Here is a 20,777-nt window from a genome sequence, read left to right on the forward strand (position 1 = left end):
GGTGCAGCTTGGAAGGTTTGTGATGGGATCTGGGCAGGGCCAGGTGGAGAGGGGGTGGGTGTTGTGGCCATGTCATGACTGGGAGGAGTGCCATCGTCAGGGAACTGTGCATAAGGGCACTTCAGTTTCCTCATCTGTGAAATGGGTCTCCATTTCAGGCTTTTTTCTTTTTCCGTCATTCAAAACACATGGCGATTCCTGTGTTTAGGCCTCCTTCTAGGTCTCCTTCTGGAAGAGGCCAGATGGTAAATATTTCAGGGCTGTTGCAACTATGCAGGTCTGCCGGTGCAGGGTGAAAGTAGCCAAGCTCCTTAAATGAATGGGTGTGGCTATGCTCCCATAAAATCAACCCAGCAGTACTTGGTTTATAGTAGGTGCTTCATTAATGCTTGTTCCCTGCCTGGAATTATAGCAGGCACTGCACTAATGCCTGGTCGAGGCCTGGTATATAGCAAGTGTTGCATTAATGCCTGGTCCATGCCCAGTTTACAGTAGGCATTCCACTAATGTGTTTCCTGCCCAGTATATACCAAGTACTGCATTAATGCTTGGTTACACAGTAGGCACTACATTAAAAGCTGGTGCATGCCTGGTATACTGCAGGCACTACATTAATGGCTGATCCATGCCTGATATACAGCAGGTACTCCATTAATGCTCGTCACATACGTGGCATATAGCAGGCTCTGCATTAATGCGAAGCCCAGGCCTGGTATACAGGAGGCGTTCCATTAATGTTTGTTCCAAGAACGGAGGAGAGGAAGGTTCGTTTCCGGTCAGGTAATGCCAGGGCGCCCCAGGAGGCCGTGAGGGCTTGTACCCCAGTGTCTCGCGTTGGGCCTGCGTCGCTCAGCCTCGCGACCGCACCTGTGGGTCCGAGCTTCTCGCTCCGGGGCCCACAGAGCCGCCGGGCCGAGCGGGGCCGAGCGGGGCCGAGCGGGGCCGAGCGGGGCCGAGCGGGGCCGAGCGGAGCCGAGCGCAGCCGAGCCAGCCTGCCGAGTCCTCCGCATTCCCACAATCCCGGGCGGCCCCGCCCGGCTCCCGGCTGCGCGTCCCCCTTCCCACGTCGGCGCAACCAAACCCGCGGGCGCGCCCGCCTCGCCCCTCCCCGCCCCGCCCGCGCGACGCCCCGCCCAGCCCGACCTCTAGTCCCGCCCCCTCGGCGGGCGCGCGGGCCGCCGCCCACTCCCATTGGCCGCGCCGCCCGCCCGTCGGCGCTGTCCGCGCGCGGGTTAGGTTGTGAGGCGCTGTCGCTCGGTCGCGGCGGCTGCGGTTGGCGGCGGCGGCGGCGGCGGCGGTTGTGGCGGCGCGGGTGGAGGGCGGTCGGGAGGGACCAGCGGCTGAACGGGACCGGCGCTTGCAGGCGGCCGAGGCGGACCGCCGGCCCAGGGGCCGAGCGCCGAGGGCCGGGCGGGCGCGGCCGGGGCGGCTCGGGGCCAGGGCCGGGCCGGCCGGTGGGCGGCGGCGGGGGCGGCCGGCGGGCGGCCGGGGCCGGTGCCGGGGCCGGGACGATGACTCTGGAGTCCATGATGGCGTGTTGCCTGAGCGATGAGGTGAAGGAGTCCAAGCGGATCAACGCCGAGATCGAGAAACAGCTGCGGCGGGACAAGCGCGACGCCCGGCGCGAGCTCAAGCTACTGCTGCTCGGTGAGTGGGGCCGGGCCTGCGGGGTTCGGGCCGGCGGTGCGCGTGCCGGGCGGGCGGGCGGGGCGGCCCTGCGTGCTGGCCATGGCCCTGCGTACTGTCCAGAGCGGGCTCGACCCCCGCGGGGTCAGCCCTTGCCTACCTGTGCTGTCCACCTCTGGGCCACCCGATCTCTGCAGCCTGTGCTGTCTAGGTTGAGTCCCTGACATCAGAGGGGCCAGGCCCTGCCTCTGCTGTCCACATCAGCGCCCCAGACCCTCGGGATCTGCCCGCGCCTGTGCTGGCTGTGGCAGGTCACCAGCCCCTGCAGGGTCAGTGCCTGCCTCAACTGTCCAGATCAGGCCCCAGTTTCCTTCAGGATCAGCCCCTGTCTCTGCTGTCCAGGCGGGGTCCCCAGGACCCTTTGGGATCAGTCCGTGCCTCTGCTGCCCAGCCCCTGATCCCTGCAGGGCCAGCTTCTGCTTCTGCTGTCCCGTTCGGGCCCCCAGAACCCTCGAGGGTCTGCCCTCTGCCCCTTCTCAGGAGACAAGCCTCCTCCCTGCACAGGGCTGGCCCTCCATCCCTGCCCCCAACACACACACCAACAGGTGTGCCCCCTCGCTGCCCCCAGCATCCATTCAGGGCCAGACCTTTGCGATGTAATCCACAAGACGCGCCCCTTGCCTTCTGGCATCCCTTCTCTACTTTTCCCACCAGGTGGAGCCCTGTTCCCTGCAGGCTGGGCCTGTCCCCCTCCAGCCCCCGTTCCCTGAGGCCAGTTGGAAAACCCATGTCCCTCCCCAGTGGAGTGCAGTCCGTGGGGAAGAAGACAGCCTTTCCTCTCTTCTTGGGGCCGGGGCGGGTGGAGCCTTGACGGAGCAACCGTCTCTGTGCGGCCCCTCTCCTTACGTCCTAGCGGGAGCCGGGTCTCCCGGGTCCTCTTCCCCTTCCTGGAGAGGATTCCTGTTCAAGTCTCCGTTTCCCCCACTGCGCACCTGTTGCACGGAGCCAGTCGGCCCAGCAGTCGGCAAGCTGTTGTCACCCCAAATAAGGGCTGTTGGAGGACTTACCTCTGCAGTCAAAGGCAAGAAGGTCGTTTGCCCTTGCCCTGCCTTCTCCGGAGCTCTCCTGCATTCCTGCACTGCGGGGAAGGCTGGAAATGCTGCTGTGATGGGCCCCCGGTGGAGGAGGGGTCTGCCACCGAGGGGTCCTGCAGGACGGTGCAGGGTCGGAGGCAGCGAGTCGCTGGAGGCCGTGGGTCTTGGAGGGACTGCCTCGCTTCTCCCACCTGTGGGGACCCTCTGGGTCCTCCCTTTGATTAAAATACCTTCCCTGTTTTTTTTTTTTCAAACATTCCACTTTACCTAAAGGCTATAAAACGGGCCATCTTTGCAGAAAAGACAGGCAGAGAGTAACGGTAAAGTTTGGAGGAAACTTGCAGTGGGGTCCCAGTGGCACCTGGGAGGACAGCATGGCCCTGGCTGCCTTTTGCCAACAGAGGTAGACTTTATTTTCAGAGGGGGGTTGAGAAGTTACCAGCATGTTAATGTTACCAGACAGTCGGCCTTGCCTGGGGGCTGGGGGCTGCATGAACCTCTGCACGCCCCTGCTGCCTGCCCTGTGCGCCCCCAGGCTCCAGATTGACGTGGGGTTCGGGGGTACAGGTCGGTGGCCTGTGCTCCTGCAGCCTTGTTGTGTGTCTCTGGTCTCCCTGGGCCGGGGCTGAGGAGCCTTGCAGGGGATCTGGATGTGTCCAGCGCTCAGCCATGGGTGCTGGCTGTTGGCTGCAGGAGCACCTGGGTCTGAGGTCCCCCCCCTCCCCCTGCCGGCTTGCAGGACAGGGAGTCTGCACCTCCCTGGGAAGCTGTTAAGTCCTAGGCATGGGGGCAGATAGGAAGACGAGAGCTTGTGGGTCCAAGGTGAAGGTTTATGACACCAGGAGGGCGGCTATGAATGCCAGGCTGAGGCCCAGGGGACATGCTGGGGGCCGGGGGGTGCCGAGCAACATCCCTGCCCCACCCACTCCATGCCGGGTGCACCCCCAGTCATGAGAACCACAGACATCCCCAGGTGTGGCCCAGTGTCCCCCGGGGGCAGAATCACCCCCGTTTGTGTTATCAGAATCACCCTTGCCCCGTGTCAGTACACAGTGTAAAATGCGTGTTGCAGAGCCGGTATGTGATCAGTGTTAGGTTGTTTTGTCAGATGTTTTGTGTGTGCTTAAAAGGTGAATGCTTTTGTTACTACGGTCCAAAGCCACATATGTGTGTGCCGTCAACACGCAACACATCTACGAACATGTGTGATAGGTGTGTTCGGTTTTGTTGGTCCTGTTACTCCAGGCCACGTCCTTGTTGACAGTCGTCTGTGGTGGGGAATGGGGGTAGTGAGCGTCCCTGCAGGGGATACACTGGGGTCCCCACTTTACGGAAGAGGACCCCCAGGCTCAGTTAGGAGCGCCTGTGGGGGTCCCGGGCAGGCCCGCCGGCTTCTGCCTCCCGTGATCCCTCCTGGGTGCAGGTGCTGTCCCCTGCCCCTGCGTTTCTGCCACTCAGCGGAGAACCACCGAGGAGGCCCCTCGTCCGTTCCTTGGGACAGGTTTCCCCTTGAGAACCGAGGCCTACAGCAGGAAGCGCCGTTCCGGGAGCTGAGCGGCTCCGGGATTTCTAAATAAAGCAGGGCGGTCAGTTCCGCAGGCTTCCTGTCCTGCCTGCTGCGGCCCCGAGGGCGGTGGAAAGGGTCGGAATCCGGCCTGGGGTGTGGTGGCCCCTGCGGGAAGGGTGCGCCTGCCCTGCTTGGAGGCGAGAGTGGAACGTGGCCGTGGCTCCTGGCGGTGGCCCTGCCTGTTCCCCGCAGACCCCGAGAGCTGGAAGCGCCTGGGGCCCCCGGGCCACCCCTAGCGGCCCACCCCTAGCGGCCCACCCCAGGATGAATCTTATGGGCTTAAAAGTTAGATGAAATTTTGTGTCGTTGAAAGGGTGGGCGCCATCCCTGGAGGTGCAGGAGCCCAGGCTTGCTCTCAGAGCCCCTCTCCCTCGGTGTCCTGTGCGCCGGGCCAGTGGGAATCTCCCTCCCCTTGGGCCCGAGCACGGCCTCGCCAGGCGTGTCCCTGGGCTCCGGACTCCGTGTGCACAGATGCTTCCCGGCCTCGGCTGAGCTGCGCTGGTCGCTGCCTGAGAGCCTTGGATGTTTAACCACAAAAGGTTTCGCTTTCTGATTTTTGTGGTGGAGCCCTTCACCCTGCGGCTCGAGAACAGGTCGCAGTCACTGCTGCTCCTGGGCTGGGAGTTTGGAGCGGCTGCAGAAGGAGCTGAGTGGGGACCCCTGGCAGGAGGGACGGGAGCCCGTTTGTCCCCCCTCTGCCTCGGAGGGCCTTGGGGGCAAAGTCCAGCCCTGGGTGGGCGGGTCTGGTCTGGGCCGGGCCAGGCCGGGTGTGCGGAGCTGGGAGCTGGGCCGCACGCAGGGGGAACGGCCATCTCTGGGCCCCATCGGGCGCTCCTCTCCCATCAGGACAGTAGCCGCGGGGCCTGTCAGCCCAGTGTCCGTGGACGGGATTGGGGCATCTGCACGGGCTGCGGGGCACCCGCGTGCGGGGTTATGTTTTGGCGGACCTCCAGCTGCTCTCAGAACCGGGCCCCAGGCCGCAGGCTTGCTGGCTGGGGAGTTTGTGCCAATGCGCCCCGGCCCCCTGCTCCCGGGTGGCCGCAGTCTCTGCCCTCAGCCCGGGCGTGGGGCACCTGGCCGGTCACTACCAAGGTGTCTCCCCCTCGTTTTCCGCACCACATCCCCCCTCCAGGCCAGGCCCTGCCACCCCACGGCCCAGCACAGAGCCCTGCAGGCCTGAGATGTTTGCTGAGTGGCTTTGATTGGCTAACTGAACGCAGTTCTCTCAAGCAGGTGGAATGGGGGTGACCGGGCGCCCCGACTTAGGACATCCTCACATCCCGCCTGGATGTGAGGCTCCCTGCTCCGGGGCCCGTTGCCACTGCCGGTAGCCCTCTGCTGTGATGCGTGGACAGGCAGGGACTTAGGGGCACAGCTCGCAGCTACCACCCTCCCGAGGCCTCGTGAGTGGGCTTGGGGGCGCTCCAGAGCGAGCGCAGCCTCGGCTCCCTGCCTGCAGTGCTGTTGGGGGGAAGGCCGCGACGCCTGCGAGGCACTGTGCCCTCCTGTGGTCACGGCTCTCCCTACGGGGGGCTTTACCCGGGTTGACAGGCTGCCCGGGCAGCACTGGGAGGTGGGTCCCGCCAGGACCGAGCTGGAGAGTGTGGTGGGGTTTTGGTCCCCGTGCGTCCTGAGCCTCGGGTTTCCCTGCTGTGGAAGGAGAGCGTCCCCCAACTCCCGGACTGTGGGAGGGTCAGTGGGGGCGACGCATGTCAAACTGGGGAGCGCCGTCTGTGCCCTTGTCTTTATTTACGGTATCGCGCTGGCTGGCAGTCCCTCTGCGGCCAAGCGGGGACCTCCCTGTCTTGCGGTGGGGTGTCCGGAGCTTGGCCCTCAGGGCTGAGCCTCTCGTTCCCTGATCTGATCCCAGCGCCTGCCAAGGAGGTTTGCTTACGGACCTCGGTTGGCCCAGAGCTGGAAGGTCAGACCCCCCCACAGAGGCGGCTCGCCCCGTCTCTGCCCCATTGGTCCTCTCTGCTGAGCCTCGACAAGTGGGTGGGGGCTTTCCCGTCCCCCAGGCCGGGCAGCGGGGCTGCACGGCAGGGTTGGGCGGGACTGGGGCTCATACCAGTCTCCCCGACTCCTGAGCGTTAGGCTTCAGGAGGGGCTGCACTAGGACCTGGCACGTGGGACAAGAGGGGGGCTGGCCCAGGGGACCAGTGTCTGCGCCTGGAGTCACCTGGGCAGGGGACGCTGGACCTGCTGACTTAGCGGCCACGGTGTGGAGGTCAGATGAAGGGATGAGTCCCGAGGTCCGCCCTGTTGTCCTCCCTCCTGGCCCCTGTCCAGGCTGGCGCCCGCTGCTGCAGTATCTCTAAAAGGCCCGTGGCTGGCCCAGGAGAGCTCCCCCCGTGCTCTCACATTCGCTCACTTCCCTGGGTGGCGGTGACTGTGGACCACGGAGAGACGGACAGACGTGAAGCCCGAAGACCTGAGCCTGTTGAGGTCTGACAGTTACTGGCTGTGTGACCTCAGCGAAGCTGCTTGACCTCTCTGTGCCTCAGCTCCTTTACTTGTCCAGCAGGAGGTAGGGTGATAGAGGTACCACTGAATGAATGGATGAGCGGGGGTTAGGGGAGCGTGCAGTTGCCTTCCTTGGCTGCATGAGGGGTTTGCACTTTCTCTGTCCCCCAGCAGAAGGTCGCCATGCCTCTTTGATCTTGGACCTGTTGACACAGCTCGGGACTGAGTTGGATTTCCGGGCTGTTTCCAGGAGCCCAGATCCCCGGCAGTGCTCTCGCCTGGGCCTCCTGTGGTCCTGGGGTTCCTGGCTTCACTGTCACATTCTAGAATTAGGGATGGCCGGGTGGCAGCCCTGAACCTCAGCTTCTGACGCTAGTGTTCTCTTGCTAGATCGCGGCCACTTGCCCCGGGGGTCACGGATGCTGCACACCTTGAGTCCCACTGGGATGATGTCGGACCAGCACCATCCTTCCTGCCCTCCAGGCCCTTTCCCTGCCCCTCTTCTCTCCCACATTTGAGGAGTGGCTGCCCGGGCTCAGACTTAATTCCTCCCGGTCTGCGGTCCTAGATCTTGGCCGACCGTGCAGGTGAGACGGCAGCTTTCTCCCTCTGTCGCAGGGATGGGGCTGCTCTTCTCCTTCCTCTTCTCCAGTTAGTCTCGGTTGGGCGGCTGGTGATGCCACTGAGCATGCCCAGAGATTGTCCTGCAGGCTCCCGGCCCCGCTGTGCTGTCTGGCCCCTGCCAGGCCCCCAGGGGCAGGACCCCTCACCTGGGTCGTGCCCCCAGGGGCCCCCATTCTTGGAGTTAGGACAGGGGATGCAGAGGACCCGAGGGGGACACGTGACAGAACCGGGACTGTGGATTGGGGACGAGTTCATTTGGTTCATTCGGGAAAAATGTGTGCGGTGCCTTCTGTGGGCCGGGCCTGTGCTGGGGCTGGGTGTGAGGCTGCTGGCAGAGCCCCGCCCTCGGGGAGCTGGCTCCCAGCAGGGACAGACGAGAGCAGCAGGCCAGGAGCAGGTGGGGTGCGGGGGGCGCTGGGGCCCTTCCTGGAAAACGTGAGTTTGCGTTTCTGTGCAGGGAGTTGGGGTGGCGTTCGGGAGGGGAAGGGCCCGATGCGTGGGCGACGTGAACAGTGGTGTGGCGCGCCGGCCCCGGGCCGCAGTGCCATGGCTGTCCTCGTGCGAGGTTGGGCTGGTCGCGTTGTGGGGGACAGCGGGGGCCAGGTGACCCACAGACACGAGCCCGGGGTCTGAGTGCAGCCAGGACCTGGGGCCACTCGGCGTCCTCGCTGGGAGGGGGTGTGGCAGTAGGTGCCCTCTGCACCTGTGTAGGTGCGTGGCTAGAATGAGGCCTGTCACGGGGTCTCACACGGTCTTGCTTGAGGGGGGCCTTGCTCTTCTCCCTGGTGGGCAGCTGTTGAAGGTTTTTGTTTAATAAATATTTATTTGGTTGCGCTGGGTCTCAGTTGCGGCTTGCGGGCTCCTTAGTTGCAGCATGTGGGCTCCTTAGTTGCGGCTCCCGGGCTCCTTAGTTGTGGCATGCGAACTCTTAGTTGCAGCATGCGAACTCTTGGTTGTGGCATGCGAACCCTTGGTTGTGACATGTGAACTCTTAGTTGCGGCATGCATGTGGGATCTAGTTCCCCGACCAGGGATCGAACCTGGGCCCCCTGCATTGGGAGCGCGGAGTCTTCCACCAGGGAAGTCCCTGTGACCGGATCTTCAGGGGGAACTGACTGAGGGCCAGGCAGGATGAGCTGTAGCTGCCAGGGACCCCCGGGCGGCGGCCACAGCAGATGGGCCTGGTCGTGAGGTCCAGGTGGGCCTCGCACCGCGAGACTTCTCTGAACAGGTGGCTGTTGGCTTGGGCGTGTTGGGGGGCCCGGGTCCCAGCTCCCGGCACTGGGTGCCGGCAGCATGTGGGCTGAGTTGGGCCAGGGGGTGGGCACCTGGAGAGGACGCTGTGGCGGCTCTGCGTCCCCTGGAGCTTTTCCTCCCTCCCTCCCTGGCCAGTGGTGGCCGAGCTCCGGCCAGCTGGGCCTGCCGGTTCCAGAGCCCAGGGCCCGCGGCTCCGGCCTTCCACCCACAGCTCTGCTGGGAGGCGCCTGCGGGGACTGGCACCTGTCACTCAGTCGCTGTTGGCCCTGAGCACAGGTGACACGCCACCCTCGACATGCGGCTTGGTGGGGCTTTCCTCTGGGGGCCTGGCCTCTGTAGCCGCCACCTCCACACCCTCCTTTCTCTGTCCTTCCTGGCAAGGCGGCATGGCCCGGGCAGGGTCACTGACCGTCCCACCTCCTGGGCCGCACTGTCCCCAGGGTGTCCCTTTTGCCGCGTTCTCCCCCAGCTTTATTGAGACGTTAAGTGCCACGCGTGTTGTGTGGTTTCAGAGGTGCACGTGAGGACTTGACACGTGGCTTGTGACACGATTGCCCGTGAGGCCCGTCACCGCCCCGTCACCTCACTGGTGCCTTTTGCTCCTGGACTTGATCACGGTGCTGTCTTCGCAGCGGCTCCTCTGCCCCCGGCGGGGTTCGGGCCACGCGCCTCGTCCAGGACCCCCGACGTCTCCAGGGCCAGTTGCGTTTCCGGCTTCTGAGGGGTCCGTCTTCCATTTCTTGGTTTTCGGGGCGTGTCCCAGCTGCGTCGTCTGTGTTGGGCACCGGGGCGTCCCCCGTTGTCCCTCGGCCACTCTCTGGCCGGCGATCACGGCTCCTCCGCGAACACCCGCTGTCCCCTGGCTGTTGGCACGGGCGCGTGCACGTGTGTGAGACCCTCGGTGCCCTGCGCTGCCTCTGGGGAGCTCTGGGGGGGCTGCCTGTCCTTTTCGCACCCGTTTTGGAGACGCTGGCTGTGGTCTGAAGTCAGCAGGCTCTCTCTGGGTCTCCCCGCGCCCTTGCGCTTGTGCAGCTCGCTTGCCGGTCCTGCAGTTCAGGGGGGTGGACACAAGGGGCAGCGCCCCGGGGCCTGAGTGGCTGCCCGTCTCCACCTCAGCTGACCTGTGGCTGCAGGGGGTCGGGCTTTAGTGGCCACTGGTCTGATGTTTCCGGTGAGAGGCCCTTCCAAACACCAGCAGGGCACGTATCTTTTTACAGTAGCATAGTGTCAAAGACAGGGGTTCTCACCTGGGTGGTCCTGCCCCCAGAGGACACCGGGCAATGTCTGGGGATGTCTGTGTGTCACACTGAGGGGATCCTGGCATCGAGGGGGCGGGGCCAGGGGTGCTGCTCAACACCCCACAGTGCCCGGGACGGCCCCAGTGTCAGCAGTGCTGCGGGGACCCTGGTCCAGAGGAAACCGCACAGGGCATGGCATTCCTGTGTGTCACCTCCCCTCCCCCACCCCGCCCCCTGCAACGAGGGAGGAGTGCATGGACCCCTCAGGGAGGTGTGGGGTCACATGGGGTCCTCGCCCCTCCTGCCTCAGAGCTGGGGTGGGGCCTTGGTGGGAGTGGGCGCCTGGCCTCTGGTTGATGTTGTGGCAGCGGTGGGATGGGAGGTGGCATCGGGGTAGTTACCACTCGGTGACAGAACCAGAGTCGTATTCTTTTATTCGTGAAAGGACCCAGGGCCTTGATGGAGGTCCTAGAAAGGGGCAGCTGCAGTGAGGCCCCTGCTCTGTCTCCCCAGGTGGGCTCGGGCACCCGTGGTCAGTTACTCAGACGCGGGCGGAGGGCCTCCTGCTGCAGGATGGTGTGGTCACTGCAGGCCGCTCGGAACCCATGTCTTCTCTGGGAGCTCCCGGGCAAGGAGGCGGGCAGCAGATGCCTGAGAGACCCCCCGAAAGGCAGCGGTGATGGGTCCCAGCGCAGAGGGGGGCTGCCTGCCCTGCGCCCACGGCACTGGTGGCTGTGAGCCGGACGGCCTGCAGGGCAGGACGCACCTCAGGCCCCTTCGTTCGGGTGGGGGACGCAGGTGACTCCGAGACAGGGTGGGGAGGATGAGCCTTGACAGGCAGGCTGGGGCGAGTCTGGGGGGTTCTGAGTCCCCACAAGGGGGCCTGGGGGCTTCGGTGCATGGGTGAGTGGGGACCTGTGTTGGTTATCAAGTAGGGGTTTGAGGCCGTGCATCCGTAGGCTGTAGAAGTTCTCTCCTGCTGTGCAATAAAACCACCCTGTAACTTAGTAGCTGAAAATAACACACAGGCAGATTCTGAGGGTCAGGAGTCTTGGGGGTTCTGGGTCGGGGTCCCTTAGGAGGTTGTAGAGCACGTGTTAGCCGGGACTGCCTTATCTGAAGCCCCGACTGGGCCGGAGAAGCCGCTTCCAGGGCGGCCCCTCACGTGGCTCCTGTCCACATGGGCCCTCATGCATGGCGCTGCCCCCCGGCCCCCGTGAAAGTCCTAGAGAGGATGGGGAGCCCCGTGACTCGTCTTGGATGTGACAGGCCATCCTTGGTCAGATTCTTTTGGTTGGAAGGGAGGCACTGAGTCCAGCCCGCCCTCCAGGAGGGGTCAGGCTCCCCCTCTGCGTGGAAAACATCCCAGAGATTCGTGGGCACGTTAAAGCCACTAAATTGCAGTCCCTGCGTGTGGAGGTGAACAAAAGTGGGGAGACGGGTTTGCCGCTTAGAGGGTGACAGGGCGGTGAGAGGCTGGAGCAGGAGAGGAGCCCTCCCTCCCGCCACAGCGCTGGTGCCGGGTGGGGCTGGCCGGCCGGCACACGGCGCAGCTTAGCGCCGTAGGAGGACGCGGCGGCCACGTGGCCCCGTTCAGGGGTTTCTGCTCTGATCCCTTGATCCCAGAGACAGAGCCTCCGTGTGCCCTTCTCTGAGGTGGGGCCTTGACACCCGACACCTGGAGGGCTTTGGGACAGAGAGGGGAGGGGCCCCGGGGCGCCCGCCGGGCCTCTGGGCTGACAAGGACGTGGGCCTTGGGGCTGTTCAAGCGCCAGGGTCACGCTCGGTCTCGGGGTGGCGTGAGGTTGGGTGAGTTACAGGTTCAGGGGCTGCTGGGGACCGTGGGGGGCACGGCCCGGTGCCCTACGAAGGCCCAGCGTGGCCTCGACGCAGATGCCAAATTCGTTCCCTGAAGGAAAGCTGTTCTGATCGGAAGCCGGGGGTCGGCAGGATGTTGTCACACGAGGGCGTGTGGGACAAGGGAGCTCGTCACGTGACCAGTTAAGGGGGTGGCGGCATCTGGGGGAGATACTTCACTGCTCCCGGCCTCCAGTTCCTCGGCTGCGGCCAGAGCTGAATTCAGACCCGAGTTGCTGCAGGTGCCGCGGCTGCTCCCCTCCCGTACCTGCCCACGTTGTTGTCCCGACCTCCTCCGAGCCTCGGCTCCCCCTGTAGACAGGGTGTGCGTGGGAGGACGCGGCCCGCCCTGTTGTCCGGGCAGCAGCGGCTGGCCAGGCGCATCCCCACCTCGAGCCTCGTGGGCGGGACTCCGCGTGGGCGGGGCTTCTCGTGTGCAGGGCGCGGTGAGCCCACGGCTCGGGTCGTGGGTCCGGTCCCGCTGGGTCTCACTGGGCCATTTGCAGGCACGGGCGAGAGCGGGAAGAGCACGTTCATCAAGCAGATGCGCATCATCCACGGGGCGGGCTACTCGGAGGAGGACAAGCGGGGCTTCACGAAGCTGGTGTACCAGAACATCTTCACCGCCATGCAGGCCATGATCCGGGCCATGGAGACCCTGAAGATCCTCTACAAGTACGAGCAGAACAAGGTGAGGCCCCGGGTGGGAGCGCTGGGCACGGCTGGGCGTCTGGCAGCTGTTCGCAGCCCCGTCCTACAGTTGGCGGAGTGGGTCCTGGCCCCCTCTGAGGGCCAGCGTCCTACCAGGCACTGCACGCACTGTATCAGGCCCTCTGTGACCCCGGGTGGTGGCACATTCTCTTATTTTCTTCAGTAACAGCTTTATTGAGAAAATTTATATACCAAGTTCCCCATTTAAAGTATGCAACTCACTCATTTTTAACATATTCACAGAGTTGTGCAACCATTGCCTCTAATTCCATAACATTCTCATCACTCCAGAAAGAAACCCCGTCCCCACTGGCAGTCACCTCCCCTACCCCTAACCCAGCCCCTGCCAACCAGGAACCCACTCCCTGTCTCTGTGGATCTGCCTGTTCTGGACGTTTCCCATCAGTGGAATCACATGCTGCGTGTCCTGTGTCTGGCTTCTCTAACTGAGCATCGTGGTCTCAAGGTCTGTCCATGTTGCAGCGAGTGTCAGGGCTTCTCTCCTCTTTGTGGCTGAGTGATGTTCAGTGTGTGGAGGGACACATTGTCCATTGTCCATCATCCATCAAGGGACACATGGTTGTTTCCACTCTTCTGGCTCTCGCGGACATGCTGCTGGAACATTCGTGTGCAGGTTTTTGTTTGCACGCCTGTCCTGGTTTCTCCCGGGCGCGTCCCCAGCAGTGGAGGTGCGAAGTCCAGGGTAACTCTCCATCTGCCTTCCAGAGGGGCTGCCTGCCTGCTGTCCGAGCGGCGTTGCCCTGGCCGTGCACCAGGGGGCTCTCTCTGGCGGCTTCCCTTGGCTTTGCTTTTGTGGATCTGTTTTCGGGGACTTCTCTTTCAACTCCAGCAGTTTGCCTGGGCTGGCACGTGGCACCATGTATTGGACCATGTATGTCCAATGGGGTTTAAATTAATCTGTTTACTTTGAGGCTTAAGAGGGGCAGTCAACCAGATTTCTGATATTGGCGTCCTCCTGCCTTGATGCCCGGTTCACGGGTCATCAGGGACCCTACAGGGCCCAGCACTGTGTCTGGGGCCCGGCCAGCCTGGCTGTGGGGCTGAGCACGTAGGGCCTGCTGGAGCGCCTCTCACCCTCTGGTTCGTAGGATTGCTCGCAGCCGAGGCCCCTCAGAGGCCAGGCCCCACTTTAACCGTGGAAGTCCAGAGGCATCTGGAACAGGGATTGGCAGACTAAGGCCTGTCTCTGTAGGTGCAGCTTTGCTGGCACAGGCCACGCCCACTCGCTTACACGTCATCCGTGGCGGCTTTTGCTGCAGCAGCAGGGACAGCGTGGCCGTAGAAACAGACATGTAGGTCCCTGGCCTACATGCATCCGCAGTCAGGGGGGTTTTCTGGGGCTGGTGTCTGCTTCTCCAGGCCCGGATTGGGAGGCCGGGAGGGTGAGGTGGGGCTGAAGGACGCGGTTGTGCAGGGGCTGGGGCGGGAGAGCATCCCTGGGAGGCGACCGGTGGGTTCCAGAGCCTGGGCTGGGGCCCCCGCGTTCCTTGTTTGCGGTTCTGCCCAGCTGTGTCCCCTCCCCAGTCCCTCAGCCGTGTGGGTGGGACCATCCCGAGTGCAGGCATGTGGAGCAGGCTGGAGGAGAGACAGGGGTCTCCTGGGAGCCTTCTGCCCCCGGCGTTGTGTGTGTGTGTAGGTGTGTAGGTGTGTGCGTGCGCGTGTGTGGATCTCTGGGGTGGTGTGTCTCAGCGAGGCTCTTTAGCAGTGGGTCTCCGAGCCCTGTGGTCCAGGGTCTGTGTGGAGCCTCCGTCCCAGGGGCGTGAGTCATTGGACCACTGGACTGTTGTGATTAGCTCAGCCTCCCCTTCCTGGTGGATTGCTCTGGTCCCTAGACCCCATCCCAGGCTGCACACGGGAGGACCTATGCCTTCAGAGATCCCGAGGGTTTCAGGAGCTGTGTGCTTAGAATCGGGGGGCAGGTTCTTCTTAGGTCACAGCGGCTCTCTTTGCCTCGGTTTCCTCACCTGCAGCATGGGAACACGGGGGCAGCCGGGGGTGTTTGTTCCTCTGTCCTCTGTCCAAGGTGCCTGGCGGCCGGGTGGGCCCTGCTCCCGGGAGCTGCCTCCATCTGCATTTTCCTTTGGGGGCCTGGCACTGGGGGGCGATCGCTGCTGGTCGCCCTTGCGTCGTTCTGACGCGTGTTCATGGGAAACGGGAGTCAGTGGTTCCGAGTCGGTTGCCAGGTGCTGGCGCTGAGCGTCCCCGGGCCTGCCCCTCCCCCCGCAGGCCAACGCGCTCCTGATCCGGGAGGTGGACGTGGAGAAGGTGACCACCTTCGAGCACCGGTACGTGAGTGCCATCAAGACCCTGTGGAACGACCCCGGCATCCAGGAGTGCTACGACCGCCGGCGGGAGTACCAGCTCTCGGACTCCGCCAAGTAGTGAGTGGGGCCGGGCCGGGCCTGGGCGGAGGAGGGTCTGCACGGCGCCTCGTTAGCCGTGACGGGGCGATTTCCCTACAGGGAGGCGAGTGTCTGCGGGGATTTTCTGTTGTCTCTCTGCCCCTTTTCTGTGTCTCTAAAACTATTCCAAAGTGACAGGTTTGGTTGTGAAAAGCCACCCCTCTAGCCCACAGCCTCTCTTCGGAACCCCGGCGCCATCCCCATCCCTGGAGAGCCGTCCCTCAGAGCTGGGGTGGGGTTCTGTCCCAGGTGTTCCCTGCGGCCTCATTTCGTCCCTGTCCGTTCTCGTCCCAAGTACTTGGGCTGCTTGGGCCCCTCCCAGCGCTCAGGAGACCTGGGATGGCCGGGAGGCCCCTCGTGGGCTGGCTTGAGCGGTCCTGCCTGCTGTGTTGCAGCTACCTGACTGATGTGGACCGCATCGCCACCTCGGGCTACCTGCCCACCCAGCAGGACGTGCTGCGAGTGCGCGTGCCCACCACTGGCATCATCGAGTACCCCTTCGACCTGGAGAACATCATCTTCAGGTACCTGTGCCCCCAGCCCCGGCCCCAAGCCCCCGGTGTGGGGCAGCGAGAGCGGGTCCTTGTCCGTGGCTGTCACCAGGTTTCCGAGTGAGTCAGGCCCCGGTGGCGCTGGCGGGGCTGAATGGAGGCGGCCCGGGGGCGACGGCCTCCTCGTGCGGGCTCCGCATGGGCCCCAGATGGGGGGAGGGTGCCGGTGCTTGCGGGTGGGCGGGCGGGTGGTCTGGAGCCCAGGCCAGAGCAGGGGTGCTCCGGGCGGACGGTGGAGGAGCCTGAGGGCCCCAGGGGAAGGTGGCTCCAGGCCCCTCTGCGGCCCAGTTCCGAAGGCCATGCGGCCAGAGTGGACTCAGGGCCGTCCCCGAGGATGGGCCCCGCCACCCCGCGAGGTCACAGCTTGTCCAGAGCTGCCAGGTGGCAAGGCCAAGTGTGTCTCCCAGGGCAGCCGTAACAAATGACCACAGATGGGCAGCCTAAAATCACAGAAATGTATCTTCTCCTAGCTCCGAGGTCAAGGTATCGGCAGGTCTGGGTCCTCCTGAGGGCGTGAGGGGAAGCTGTCCCGTCCCTCCCAGTTCTGGCGGTGCTTGCAGCCCGCGGCGTCCCTTGGCTTTTAAAAGCCTTGCTCCATCTCTGCGTCCGTCATCACACAGCCCCTCCCTGGGTCTGTGCCCATGTTTCCTTCTTATGGTGACACCACCGATCACTGGATTCAGGGCTCCTGCTCTGGAGTGACCCTGTCTTAACTAGTGCCATCTGCAGTGACCCCGCTTCCAGATCAGGCTGTGTCCCCAGGTTCCACGGGGACTGACTTTGGGGGACACGGTTCGCCCAGGGCTCTGAGGCCCAGGCTCCGGGGTGGGGTTCCTCCTCTGGCTGCGAGCCTTCCCTCCCCGCCCCTGCATGGGGTCCCTTCTGCTGGGCGAGCCCACCCCAGGGGCCCCAGAGACAGCGCTGCTGGTGGAGGTCCTGCCCTGTTGCCTTGAAGCGCCAGCCCTGGGGGCGTTCAGGGAGTCTGTTGGGTTTGCCTTGAGGTGCCCTCTGGCCCGAGACCCACCTCTGTCCCCGGGGACCCGCACTTCTCAGGCAGAAGCTTCTGGGAGAGGGAGAGAGTCTGGGTGCCCCCAGCTGGCCCCCCATCCTTTCTCACCTGTCAGAGACCCCGGGGTGCCCTTGGACCCTCAGGAGTTGTAGGCATCACACCGCACATGCCTGATGGTACATTTTCTGGTGAGAGTTCAGCATTTTGGTTTCCTTCTTTTTTGGTCAGATTCTCGATGGGGTCCGGGACCTCAGAGGCCTGTGGGGCACAGGCCGGGGCTATCACTGGCCTTCCGCCCGACCCCACGTCCCGGGGTCCCCTCACACGGTCTTACCTTGGCCTCCGCAGCTGCTGTGCCCTCTGTCCAGAACGCCTCTCCCCTTCCCTTCCCGCCCCTCCCCCAAGCCTGTGTGTGCGCTCTGCTGCTGTCCGAACTGCAGAGTGGCCCTGCACCTCTGCCACCACTGTCCCTCGGCCAGCCCACCCCTCGCCCACCTCCCCCCTTGTCTGGTCGAGGGCTTACGGAGGGCAGGCCGGGGGCCCGGGCACGGAGCTTGTGCCCCCATCTTGATCGGAGCTCACACAGCATCCGGTGACAGTGCGATTGGCCTGATGTGTGAGGCCCGAGCCTGGTCCCTCACGGGACCTCCTGCAGAGACTTGACCCCCCCCCCCCCCCGGGGGCCCAGGTTCCCACCCGGCTGTACTGGGGAGACTCAGCTCCAGAAAGGCTGTGGCCCCTGACGCCGTTGGCCCGCTGGCGCTCCCCACACTGGCTGCGGCGGCCCACGTGGGCCTGGTGTCCACTCACCCCCCTCCCGTCCCCTCGGTCACCCTGACACGTCCGCCATCCGCCTGTGCTTGCTAGAACCTCCTCTGCGAAACCCCTGCCAGGCGGATTGGCCTCTGCTGCCTGACTGTCCAGCAGCTGTAGACGGGCCTGGCCTGGGGACCCTTGCCTTCTCAGGCTGCTGTTCTTTCTCGCCATCGTCTTCAAAAGTAGAGGGTTTCCTCGTCATAGAAAACTTAAGAAACTCACAAGTAGAAAGCGGGGACCTGTCACCAGTCGTGATGCTCAGGGCGCCGTCCTTAGCGTGTCCCCGCCCCCCGCCCCGCCTGGTGTCAGCATCTGTGTGCCGACATCTCCCGCTGGACAAGCAGCCTGCTCTCGCCGTGGCTGGGGTGGGTTCCAGCGATTCATAGGTGATGCCGTGTGGTGTCCAACAAGGGGAGACGGGTTTCCAGACGTGGGACATCCGAGGTCGCCCGGCTCAGCCCCACTGGGGTCTGTGCCTCACACGCTCCACGGCGCCCCCTGTAGGCCAGGGCCCCTCCCTCGGCAAGCAGGCGCCTGGCTGTTTCGGGGGTCCCCCCTCCCCTGCTTGTGCTGTATTCTCCTGGCTTAATGGTACTGTGGCTTTGCTGGCTCTGACAGGTGACTGAGGGTGCCCTCGTGGCTCTGATGCCTTAGGGGTCGCTTATGGCTCTGGCAGAGGCGGCTGTGCTGGGGGTGGGCAGTGTCATCTGCAGCCCCGCGCTGAGCCCGTGCCCCCCGCCCTGCAGGATGGTGGACGTGGGGGGCCAGAGGTCCGAGCGGAGGAAGTGGATCCACTGCTTTGAGAACGTGACGTCCATCATGTTCCTCGTGGCCCTCAGCGAGTACGACCAAGTGCTGGTGGAGTCGGACAACGAGGTGAGGCCCTCGCTGGGCCCAGGGAGGGGGGTGCCCACAGGCCCTTTTGGGGAACCTGCCGCCAACCTGCTGCCTGCCCCGCAGAACCGCATGGAGGAGAGCAAAGCGCTGTTCCGGACCATCGTCACCTACCCCTGGTTCCAGAACTCGTCCGTCATCCTCTTCCTCAACAAGAAGGACCTGCTGGAGGACAAGATCCTCCATTCCCACCTGGTGGACTACTTCCCCGAGTTCGACGGTGAGCCCGCCCTACCGGCCTGTCTCGGGCGCCGCCAGTGCCTCCCTCACCCTCTCTGGGCCTCGGTGGCCTAGTTGGCGACTCGGGAGTGACACGAGGACGGTGTTTCCCAGGCCGCACGGAGGCCGCGGCGCAGTTAGTGTGGCCGGAGCTTGGCGGGCGCCTCGCAGGGCCCTGGATGGTGGGGAGAGCTTCGTGTCCCCCGGGGGAGCGTCGTCTGTGGGAGGGGGCACCCTGCGGTCACCGCCCGGCAGCCTGTCCCCACCCGCCCAGGGCCCGGGCACTGGGAGGAGCGAGGCGCGGGGGATACGGGGTGAGCCGGACCCCTCCTGCCCCTCCGGCTCAGCCCCAGTTCCTCCTGCCGTCCCCACCCCCACACGTGGAGAACCCCCGGGGGCGCTCCTGGGGGGCAGTCTGGGCTCCGCCACTCCCCCCCCCCCCCGGCGTCTCCCGGAGGTGCTGCCCGAGGAGCCGGGAGACCCGGGGTGGGGTGGGGGGTGGGTGGCGGGCCAGAGCAGGAGGCTGGCTGCCAGGGGGCAGCAGGGCTGTGGACACGTGCCTGAGTCGGGGGCGGGGGGGTGGAGGGGAGGCGGGAGCCAGGGAGGTGGAGGCAGGTGGGAGGCGGGTCTGCCTGGCAGGTGGGCCCGAGTGAGGGGCTGCTGGGCGAGGGGGCTGCGCGGCTCCTTCCGCTCATCCCGCCCCCGCCCCCGCCTCCGCCAGGCCCACAGCGGGACGCGCAGGCCGCCCGGGAGTTCATCCTGAAGATGTTCGTGGACCTGAACCCCGACAGCGACAAGATCATCTATTCCCACTTCACGTGCGCCACCGACACGGAGAACATCCGCTTTGTCTTCGCCGCTGTCAAGGACACCATCCTGCAGCTCAACCTGAAGGAGTACAACCTGGTGTGACCGCGCGGACCCCTGCCAGCCGCCTGCTGGTCGCCAGTCTGCCCCAGGAGTCGGGGGTTTTTCATATTTTTAAACAAATGGTTTTTATTTCACAATTATCAGGGGATGTACATCTTTCTTCCTACACACCTCGTGCACCTTCTCATCTTTGTCAGTGGCAGAGGCCGCCTTTTTCTGGCCTTGACGCGTGGCTTGCTTTTTTCTAAAAAAAAACAAAAACAAAAAAAAAACAAAAAAGGAAAAAGAAAAAAAAGAGAACCCACAGAAGACGGGCAGAGAGGAGACCTGGCCCCCAGCGGCGCGGGACACGGCCTCCGGGGACGGCTGTTGGCCTGGTTTCTTCTGATCTCGGAAGGCGTGGAGATGCAGAGGCTGGGACTTCTCTTTCTTCCTTGTTTAAGTTATTGACGCCCTCACCACTGTTGCCGGGTTTCTGCCCCGGACTCCAAGACGTGGGGGTGGGTGGCGCCCCCCGCTGCCCACCCTGGGAAGTGCCTAACCATTTTTTCTTTTTTTTTTGAGGAAACAAAACGCAGCCCCCGGGGCCCTGTCCAACAGCCCTGCCTGCCGCGGGGGGCCGGGGCGTCGGGGTTCTCTGGGGCTCCCGCCGGGAGCGTTCCTGGGTTCTGGGCCCGGCCCCCAACCCCGAGGAGGCCCACTTGGACTGGGAGCCACTGTTTGTTTTGTTCCATTTTGTACCCAATTTGGAAACAGTGAGGGTGGGGTAGGGACTTCTTTCAGAATTTTCTCAGGTCTGTCCCCGAGAGGCAGAGAGGGAGGGAGGGTCGCCTTGGCAGGGCCATGGGTGGCTGGGAGGTGCCCACCGCCCTGCACTCTGCCCGGAGCCGAGCCGTCGGGGCTCGTGGCAGCTGGAGGTGGGTCCTCAGCCTGGCCACGGCCACGGCCACGCACTGAGGGGGGCCTCCCCGAGGGCCTGAGAGCTGGTTTCTGGGGGGAAGGGAGTGGCTGTCTCACGTGGCGTGGGCCGAGCACTGCAGTGGTTGGTTTTGTGTGGTTGGTTTCTTGCACCAACGTGACGGGAGTGGCCTGCCGGTGGCGCCCCGTACCTGCCCCGCACACCTGGGCCCTGCGAGTGAGCGCTCAGGGCGGCCCTTGACCAGGGCGTGTAGAGAAACGGCGCACACGTCAGACCAGCCCCACACCAGCCTTTTCCCCGTCCGTCCGCCTCCCACCTCCCTCCTGAGGCTGATACGCGGGGCCCAGAGTGGGGGGCAGGCTTCTCGGCGTGTTCTCCTCGGGCATCTCCACCCGAAGGGCCCTCTCTGGTGCCGTGGGTCCACTTGCGGGGGTTTGTGCCATAGCCCTGACGTGCGGCCAGGGGCGGTGGTGCCGCTGGCGGTGGGCTTCCGGGGGCCCACAACGCACAGGGAGCCGGGGCAGGCCTTCGAGGGGGAGGCGGTGGGGTGGCGCATCTAGAGTGTTAACTTCCAGAGGGGCCGGCGTGCCAAGATCCCGGGGCAAGCCCGGCTGCCGTGCCCAACCTCCCTGCCTGGCC

General features: G+C 64.5%; 1 protein-coding gene across 1 annotated transcript; it reads left to right on the forward strand.

Moving 5' to 3' along the window:
• The first annotated feature begins 1,271 nt into the window (after positions 1–1,271).
• Positions 1,272–19,525, forward strand: GNA11 (G protein subunit alpha 11). Its single transcript, XM_036848043.1, has 7 exons — positions 1,272–1,647; positions 12,233–12,417; positions 14,685–14,839; positions 15,256–15,384; positions 17,983–18,112; positions 18,197–18,350; positions 19,071–19,525. The coding sequence occupies exons 1-7, from the start codon at positions 1,512–1,514 to the stop codon at positions 19,259–19,261; spliced, it is 1,080 nt and encodes a 359-aa protein (XP_036703938.1). The 5' UTR covers positions 1,272–1,511; the 3' UTR covers positions 19,262–19,525.
• Positions 19,526–20,777: the final 1,252 nt, after the last annotated feature.

This window comes from Balaenoptera musculus, chromosome 3 (genome assembly GCF_009873245.2).
Source record: "Balaenoptera musculus isolate JJ_BM4_2016_0621 chromosome 3, mBalMus1.pri.v3, whole genome shotgun sequence".
Classification (NCBI taxonomy): domain Eukaryota; kingdom Metazoa; phylum Chordata; class Mammalia; order Artiodactyla; family Balaenopteridae; genus Balaenoptera; species Balaenoptera musculus.